The sequence below is a fragment of the Ailuropoda melanoleuca genome, chromosome 10 (genome assembly GCF_002007445.2).
Source record: "Ailuropoda melanoleuca isolate Jingjing chromosome 10, ASM200744v2, whole genome shotgun sequence".
NCBI lineage: Eukaryota > Metazoa > Chordata > Mammalia > Carnivora > Ursidae > Ailuropoda > Ailuropoda melanoleuca.
Window position 1 is genome coordinate 36,529,870 of NC_048227.1, and position 8,380 is coordinate 36,538,249.

General features: G+C 62.4%; 2 protein-coding genes across 2 annotated transcripts in view; both read right to left on the minus strand.

Annotated features, from left to right (window-relative positions):
- Window positions 1-269: 269 nt before the first annotated feature.
- Window positions 270-4,363, minus strand: LOC100474578 (testisin-like). Its single transcript, XM_034670553.1, has 7 exons — window positions 4,248-4,363; window positions 4,115-4,144; window positions 4,000-4,026; window positions 3,661-3,826; window positions 2,909-3,192; window positions 883-1,037; window positions 270-598 (listed from the first exon to the last, which is right to left on the minus strand). Exons 1-7 carry the CDS (start codon window positions 4,303-4,305, stop codon window positions 350-352), a joined length of 969 nt encoding a protein of 322 aa, XP_034526444.1. The 5' UTR covers window positions 4,306-4,363; the 3' UTR covers window positions 270-349.
- Window positions 4,364-6,957: 2,594 nt separating this feature from the next.
- The window catches only part of LOC100474325 (serine protease 33-like), a 4,465-nt gene continuing 3,042 nt past the window's right edge, over window positions 6,958-8,380 (minus strand). The window contains exons 5-6 of the mRNA XM_034669583.1: window positions 8,246-8,380; window positions 6,958-7,518 (exon numbers count right to left, since the gene is read on the minus strand). The exon at window positions 8,246-8,380 is cut by the window's right edge and continues 22 nt beyond it. Coding sequence (XP_034525474.1) covers window positions 7,246-7,518; window positions 8,246-8,380 — 408 coding nt within the window. The 3' untranslated portion in view covers window positions 6,958-7,245. The remainder of the gene's footprint in view (window positions 7,519-8,245) is intronic.

Consider the following 8,380-nt stretch of genomic DNA (forward strand, 5'->3'; position numbering starts at 1 on the left):
TCCCCTTGGGGCAGCTGGAGAGCCTGGTGGGAGAGTGATAAGGGACCCTGGGGTGTGGGGCAAACTTGAGGGGGCAGCTGGCCGGCTCTGATGTCTCCCATAAATTATGTAACTGAACTAACCAGAGGGGGGTTCTGTGGTTTGCCCCCCAAACTCCAACAGTGCAGACAGCTGGAGCAAGTTTAGGACTTGGGGGGGTGCTGCTGGGGTGACCGGGAGAGCATCCAGGGAACCACCTGGGGCCACAGAAAGCTCTGCAAGGCACAGACTCCAACATGCAAACGTGTTTATTAAACAAGGGACAGAGCGGGACGGGGCCTGGCTCAGCAGATGGCCCCAGCTCTTGGGCTCAGGTGCGTTCGGGCAGCCGGGGGTGGAAGGCAGGCGAGAGCAGAGGGAGGAGGACCAGCGGCAGGCAGGGGGCTGGCCTGTGAACGCTGCTGCGAGCCAGCAGCATCCGGATCCAGTTGAAGTGCCTACTGACGTTGGTGTAGACACCGGGCCGGTTGGGCCTCCCACAGCCTGATCCCCAGCTCACGATTCCAACCTGAATCCACAGCCCCTTCTTTTCACAGGCCAAGGGCCCGCCTGAGTCACCCTGGGGAGCAGCGTGGATGAGCCAGGCCTGAGGCGGGGCCCGAGGGGCCAGTGGAGAGGCGGGGGGAGCAGGAGGGGCTGTGGAGCTGGGCAGACTGGTTGTCAATCCTACCCCCACCCCGGAAAGGAGCAAGCCTCCGTTTCTGCGTCTGCAAAGTGGGACAATGGTCTCTACCCTCTAGAGTGGGCACAAGGACCAAGTGAGGTGCAGGCCTGGGGCTGGGGCTAGGGTGGTGGACTTCCAGGCCTCAGAAGCCCCTGGCTGGGCTGGGGAGGGACACTCACAAAGCAGGCGTCCTTGCCACCTTGGGGATTGCCGGCACAAATCATGTCTCCCCAGATGTCATAGCGGAAGGTGGGCTGTGCGTAAAGGTAGTTACAGATGGCAGTGTTTATGATGCCGACCTGCACCTCCTGGAGGATGTAGGGGGATGGCAGCTCTGCGGGGGTGGGGGGACAGAGAAACATGGCACCCTGAGCCTCTCCTCTGTCATCTGGTCGAGAGGAACGGCACAGGCTACAGGGTGGGGGAGAGGGTCCCTGGGGCCAGCACCCTGCCCCCGTGGGTGACGGCACCCTGCCAAGGGCCTGTTCTTGAGGTGCAGCTTCCCGGTCCGTGGTCTGTGGCAGGCAGACGGCAGCCCCTCCTGAACCAGCCAGCAGCCGGCGGCAGAGGCTGGGGGCGGCGCAGGCAGCTGAGCCGCGGGAGGGTCAGTGCAAAGCTGAGCAGGTGGGCGCCCGTGGCCCCGCTCTCCGCGCGTGGCCGCACAGCCCAGTGCTTCTAGAGCGTTCAGGATGTGCTCTCAGGGCCCCCGGGGCCCTCCTAGGACACAGCACCAGCATGACCCTCTTTCAGGTAAGGAAAGTTTCAGGGGGAGGCCTGCCTTTCCCATCCCCCCTCCCCACAGAGCACCAGGGACGTGCCAGAGCCTGCTGTGAACCCAAATCTGGCCAACTGTTCAGTCTAGGCCCGAGCCACAGCCGAGCCGGGGCACGGCCACAAGGCTACCACTGAGAGCTGAGCACGGGTACAGCCTCTCGCCAGCCACGCACTCTGCTGGGCCCTTCCGCAGGGACAGTTGAAAACCTCCGAGCTACTCCAGCAGGTAGGAGCTATTGTTACCCCATCTACAGATGAGGAGGCCAAGGCACCGTGAGTCGAGCTCTCCCGGCCAGCACATGGCCGAGCTGAGCTTGACACGGGCAAGACGGTCGTGTCCACAAGTCACCTCTACCTGCGAGAAGGGGGGGGGGCTGGGGCTGGACAGGACTACCTGTTGGCCGGGCCCCTTGGCTCACACACATTCGGCCCTTTGCGCCAGGGGAGGTCTGCGGCAGGGGAAGGACCCCAGCTCTACAGGAACGCAGGGCTGGTGTTGATTTCTCTACCCCCTCCCCAATTCCAGATGTGTGATCTTAAGAACACATTACCGTCTCGGCCAGTGAGGCTTGGCTTCTCCACTGACTCTTTCTGGGCCCTTATGGCAATTTCCATACCTCTCTCACTTTCCTCATTTATAAAGCAGGTATAAAAATGTTCCCAGCTTCATTCATAGGTAAGGTCAGAAGGAAGAGAGACCTCACCCTGCTCATTCCTCAGTCTTGAGAGCCTAGAACAGTGCCAGGCACACAGCACGCATGCCAGGAGCTTCATCTGTTGTTATTGCTGTGGGAAGGGTGCTGCAGGAATGGGCAAGGCCAGGGAGCAGTGTATGGGGCAGTCCAGGCCCAGGGCACCTCTGGGGAGGCTGTGCCCAGCAGTTTTGGGGAGTTCGTGGTGAGAAATATGCAAGGGGCACTTCATGCCCGCCCAAGGAGCCCCAGAGAGTGGGGTGGGGAGCCGAGGGTTGTGGATGGCTTGAAATTGCAAGGACAGAATAATGGGCTCGGCGCTCCAGACGAGGAAGCAAGGTGGGTAGACGCAGGTGTGGGAGAGCCAGGGTTGGGAAGGCTGGGGGCTGAGTGAGCACCCATGCCAAAGTGGGAAGAATGGTTGGCTAAATTAGTCAACACCCGAGGCCTTCTGAGGCCCTCCCACAACCCCAACACCCCTGCAGTCTGGGGGGTGCAGGCTGGGGCCCAGCTGACCTCCCTCTCACTGTGGCTTCTGGCTCAGTGTCTGGCAGGGAGAGGCAAGCAGGCGTGAGGACAGGAAGTCTGTCCTTTCAGGGGGAGCAGGAGGGGACAGCAGGTGAGGAGATAGTGCTGAGCGGCCCCCAGGAGGGACCCAGCTGCACAGAGACCCAGGGGTGCACGAAACAGATGGTGGAGCGTGGGGCCCCCCTGCCCCACCCCCTGCCCCCAGCCTCACCCTGATCTTCTTGGATGTCCCCCCAGCCAGTCACCCAGCAGTCGGTCCGGTTCTGGAACTCAGAGGAGGAGGTCAGAACGCAGATGGGCTGGATGTACTTATTGTAGGTGACAGAGGAGGACAGCTTCAGCAGGGCGATGTCATAGGACGAAGCCCCCAGATACATGGGGCTCAAAACGATCTCCTCCACACCATAGCGGTTGTAGTAGGCCTGCAGGTTCCAGATGGACGGCGAGGCAGAGAGCTCCCCAAACTGCACCGACCACTCAAAGGGGTCACTGTGCCTAGCCAGGGAGGAGAGAGCAGGCAGGGGTCTTCAGAGGAGGCGGGGCCCCTGAGCACACCTGATGTCTTAAGGGCTGGGGGCAGCAGGGTGCCTCCCCCTGGGGCCTGATCTGGCCAGTCACTCAACCAGCCCCCCACCTCCCGCAGCCATCCTATAAAGAAGGAACAGCTGCACAGGGCCAGAGCAGCTGGAAAACTCCACCACCACCGTCGCCACCGGCCAGGCTCTGTGCCCAGTGCTTACCCACCTCCTTCCACCCCCTGGTACACCTCCACCCCGGGAGAAAAGAACAAGACATTAAAGTGCATGCACATGTTCTGAAGAACGTTCTAGAGGGGAAACAGGGTTTGCCTCACGTGGCTGTAGCCGGGCCTGGGGCTCAGGAGAACAGGAGGGCGTCGTCCGCCCCCGAAGGGCACGCAGGACCCGGCTCGCCAATAAGCGGGCCGCCCGCCCCCACACTCACTTTTCGAAGCAGTGCGCGGCCGTGAGCGCCCAGCGACGGTTGAGCAGGCTCGCTCCGCAGTGGTGGGAGCCCCACAAGCGCAGGCTGCCCTGCCACGGCCAGCGGCCCAGCTCCGAGTCCTTTCCGCCCACCACGCGCGTTGAAATGGATCGTTGGCCGCAGGGCCCTGGGATGGACAGACGGACACGCGGCTGAGCTATAGGACCCCGCCCACTCGCCCCCCTGCGCGAAGGGAAGGGGTGCCCGGAGATGGCGTCGCAGGGGGACCAGGGGACCCCCGGGACCCTCCCCACGTGGCCCGCGGGCGCCCGCCCCTCCCCCCAGGGGCCCGGCAGTTACACGTGAGCAACGACGAGTTCTCGAAACCTGGGCGGAGGAGAGGAGAAGATGAGGCGCCCTCTGCGCTCCGGCTCTTGGGCCCCGCGCGGGCGAGCGCGCGTCCTGGACGCCTTACCTGCAAACAGCTGGTCCCCATCCTGAAACTCTGCGGGGTGGGCGGGCGGCCCGGTGAGCTCCGCCGGCTCTGCACGCGCCCCCGCCGCCCCCCGCCAGCCCGAGGACGGCCGGCAGCCCCCGCCTGAGCTCACCCTGCCTCCCGAACACCAGCAGCTGCGCCAGCAGCAGCGCCCCGACGCGCGCGTCCATGGCCTCCTGTCCCGCCGCGTGGCGCCCCCTCCGCTTCCGCCGGCTCGGGGGCCCGGCCGGGGCGCCCCCTGGGGGAGAGGGAGCCCTGGATCCAGGCTCATTGCGGGCCTGGCCCGTTGAGAGAGACGCTAGTGAGAGACACTGGGTGCTTGGTGACCACGGAACCTTCTCCAGAGATTGAAGCTGGGCAGTCCCCACACCTCCTTGACTTTGCACACTGGTGCGCCCTCCACCGAATCACCTGCAGAGTGAGGGGCGGTGGGCATGGGCTCAGCCGGGTGGACTGAGGGACAGAATGGGTCTCTGTGGGAGGCCATGGCCGGGTAGGTCCTGGGTCCCCAGGCACAGCAAGGGGGCAAGATTTTCCCTAACACAGACCCCTCTGTGGCCTTTGACACCACAGCACTTGTAACTGGCCGGTGTCCTGTGAGCTCCACGCTGGGGCCATGTGCGTACATGGTCCAAGACACCTTGCCCGCGACCACCTCCTGGAGCTGCACGAGAGCCCAGGCTGTCCCTTCTCCACTGCAGCCTGAAGGATCGCTCCAGCCACAGGTACAGGCTCCCCCAGCCCTCAATACCCCTGTGACCACCTCCCCCGAATCCCGTCCCCTCCCCAGCTGTCTTCTCCTAGTGAACTCCGAGCTTGCTGCAGCCTGGGGTGGCCTCTCCCGGCAGACTCCTGTCCCAGACGGTCACATGGCAGGCTTCTTGGTGGCATTCAGATCTTGTGCTAACATCACCCTTCAGCAAAGCTTTCTCTGCTCCCTTCCCATCTACAGTGCACTCCCTGCTCCGCCCCTACTGACTTTCTGTCTCACTGCCCCCCGCCCCCGGATTTTCTTCCTAGAAGTTTGCAATATCCAAAATGATGTTTGGTCATGTGTGCATATGGCTCTCGGCTTCCAGGGCCCACATGTGACAGGCTTGGTGTGTGTGGAATTGGTGTGTGTGGAATTGAAGGGTTGACCGAGAGCCAAGGAAGGGAGGGGTGGAAGGAGAAAAGGTAGAAAAGGAGGAATGTGGATGGGCAGAGTGTCCCCGAGGGCGGAGGGGCTCTGGCTCTCGAGGTCCCTGTTGTTGCCGTTCCAGAGGACCTCCGGGTCTCCTGGCCCGGGGGGAGTGGTGTGGAGGAGCACGGGGAGGACGTTAGTGGCCCAGGAGTGGCACTGACCATAGGCTTCATCAGGTGTCCCCTCGGTGCTCCTTGGGGGATGTCAGCTTTTGGGGATTGAGAGGTTGGGTGTGCCAGGCTCAGAGAGGTCATTGAGACCCCTCCGGGTAGGCGAGGAGGTAACATGTCTTCCTCTCCCTCCCTCATGCACGCTGTCGCACTTGGCTGCCACCCTACGAGGTGCCCATAGGGGAAGCGCCTGGAGAAGGTGAGCAGCAGCAGCTGGAGGTCATGTCTGTGGTTCCACATGCACGAGGGGCGCACAGTCCTCCCTGGTGTGCCTGGCTGGCTACCCAGCACGCTGCTCCGGCTGACGTGTTGGATACGGGCAGCGTCTGGGGCCTCGGGGGCATGGTGACCGCAGCCACGACCCTGGTGGTCAGCCCGTAGCTGTGGGCTGGGCACCAGATGATCCTGGAGCCCCAGCACTGGCTCCTCTCCCCCAGGGCGGGCTGCAGTGCAAGGCCTGCTCTAACACCTGGGGCTCGGGCCATCCTTCACCACAGCCCCCCACCCTACCAGCACAGCTGCTCTCCTTCCTGGACAGGCCCAGGGCTGGGGATGGGGGTACCTCCCTGGCTATCTGGCCATAGGGAGACAGCCTGACAGGGACACACAGGCCCTGTGCATCCAGAGAAGGCTCCAGAGAAGGGTGCAGGGCTCAGACGGACTCGGCAGCAGGGACGGTGGGGGGGCGCTGCAGAGAAAGCGCTGGAGGGGTAGGTGGGGGCTGCAGAAGGTGAAGGGTTCCCAGCATGGTGCCCAGGGGCAGAGGGGGCTACTGAAAGATGTGACCACTCGGCTCACCTGTGGGTGGGAGAGCCAGGCGTAGTCTGGGGTGGGAGCTGTCCCAGGATGGAGGTTGGGCCTCCCACCAGAGGGGGCTCAGACTGCCCTCCCCTCCTCCCATCTCCAGCCCCTGCCCGACGTCCCAGCCCAGTGCTCCCTCCAACAGCCGGCTCCCACATCTCCAGGGGGTCCCAGGCTCCCCTGGAGAGACAGGCTAGGGAAAGAGGGAGAAACGTGGACAGCAAGCTCAGCTGGGCTCTGAGCCTTCGAGGTTCACACCTGGGGTGGATCGATGCCCCCCCAGCCAAGGGGCAGGGCTGCCAGACCGAGTGGGCTCAGCACACCCTGCAGCTTGAAGCCCTCAGCCTCAGTTTCCCTGTCTGAAAAATGGGAAATAATAGCGACGTGCACCTCTCAGGACTGCTGTGAGCATCCAGTGGCAGCCTGGGGGGAAACCCCCACAAATGGGAGGTGCCTTTCCAGACACCCTGTGGGGCCCGGAGGCACAGGGAGGAATGCCTTCTGCCTGCCAGCTTGTGTTTATTGCCTCTCAGATAAGACAGGCCTGCAAAGGCAGCAGCCCAGCATTGGGGGCTGGAAACCCCAGTCCTAAGAGTCCCCAAAACGCCCAGAGGAATCCCCGAGCGAGCGTGCACCCTGGTACTCAGACTTGGATGGTGGATGAGAAGCAGGACGAGCAGGCTGTCCCCAGGGGTTCCCAGGCTGGCCAGGGAAGGTGAGGGCAGCTTAAGGACCGTGGGGGACATGCGAAAGGTGGGGCTGGCCTGAGGGCCGTGGGTTCTGAAGGGGGGGGAGGAGCCAGAGAAGGTCCAGGAGGACAGAGGCTGGGGAGGGTCATGGAAGGCAGCTGTCCTGGGAGGGTTTGGGGAGGGCTTTCCTGCCAGACGGGAGCAGACAGCAGAGAAAGGGCTGAGTTTACATGGCAGAGGTTGAGTCCGCAGGGCTGGCTGCTTGGGTTAGGCGAGCCCCAGGGAGGCGAGGGTGTCGTCCCCCAGCAGCCCCAGAACCAACAGCACGGTGGGGAAGAAGAGCCCAGCAAGGCGTGGAGAGGAGTTTTCCATGTCCAGGTCTGAGCTCTGGATGGTTCTGGCAATCCACGTGGTATACATGCTGACGTTGATGTACACTCCCGGCCTGTTGGGGAGGCCGCAGTCGGACCCCCAGCTCACGATGCCTGCCTGGGTCCAGACTCCATCAATGTCGCAGACCAGGGGGCCCCCGGAGTCACCCTAGGGAGAAAGAGGAGTCCAGAAGTGTAGGGCCCACGAGGGAGAAGGAACACAGGGGCCTCCCCAGGCCCACCAACCTCCCGTCAACATGGCTAGCCAGGTCTAGTGGACGGAGGATCGGTGAGTTGGATGTTTCTGGAAGGCAAGAGAGGTCTGGGAATTCGGGGCGAAATCTCTGGCAGATGGGAGAAGCAGGGCCGTGGGAATACTGTGTTCCCTAAATAAAACCATGCGTGTCAGAGTAGGGGCTCGGGGTGGGGGGGGGCACTTCTGTGTTGCTAATAATGTCATTGCTTCATTTGGGATGAAAAAAAAAACCTGTTTGTGATGAAACAATACTGAGAGGGCTTGTGAGATAAAGCATGTTTGCTTATAAAAGCAGACGAAGACAACACCAGCCCAGCCCAGAAGTGACCTGCTGCTCAGGACAATGTACTCAGAGGCCCTGAGGTTCTTTTTGGGAAAGAAAAAAAGACATTTCTGGCCCCAGAAGAAAAGCTCTAGGGATAGGGATATGGTCACAGTTTGCTTAAGCACTTTTGAAGTATTTCACGTTCTGATGATATTGTTACGATTGATGTATGTAAAGGCAGACAGAGTCCGAGAACTTGCTTTTCTATTTGAATTGACTCTGGTATATTGCCGCCCTGCACTGCCCTGGGGTGGTCCCCCAGGGGTGCTGGGGAGGGGGGAGAGCCTGCCATGCCAACCAGGGGTGCCCGCTCACCCCGCAGGCGTCTTTCTGGCCGCTCTCGAAGCCGGCACAGAGCATGTCGTCCAGGATGATGGCGATCTCGCTGGAGATGCCCGAGTTCTCGTGGTAGTAGCCGTCGCAGGTCTGGGCGTCGATGAGGGGCAGCTC

Excerpts from the sequence above, each read along its gene's own strand:
- LOC100474578 (XM_034670553.1), bottom strand. The coding sequence starts at position 4,305 with ATGGACGCGCGCGTCGGGGCGCTGCTGCTGGCGCAGCTGCTGGTGTTC. Across the intron at positions 3,827-3,999 it reads GAACTCGTCGTTGCTCACGT|GGCCCTGCGGCCAACGATCC; the intron begins GTAACTGCCGGG and ends TGTCCATCCCAG. Across the intron at positions 1,038-2,908 it reads GGACATCCAAGAAGATCAGG|AGCTGCCATCCCCCTACATC; the intron begins GTGAGGCTGGGG and ends CCACCCCCGCAG.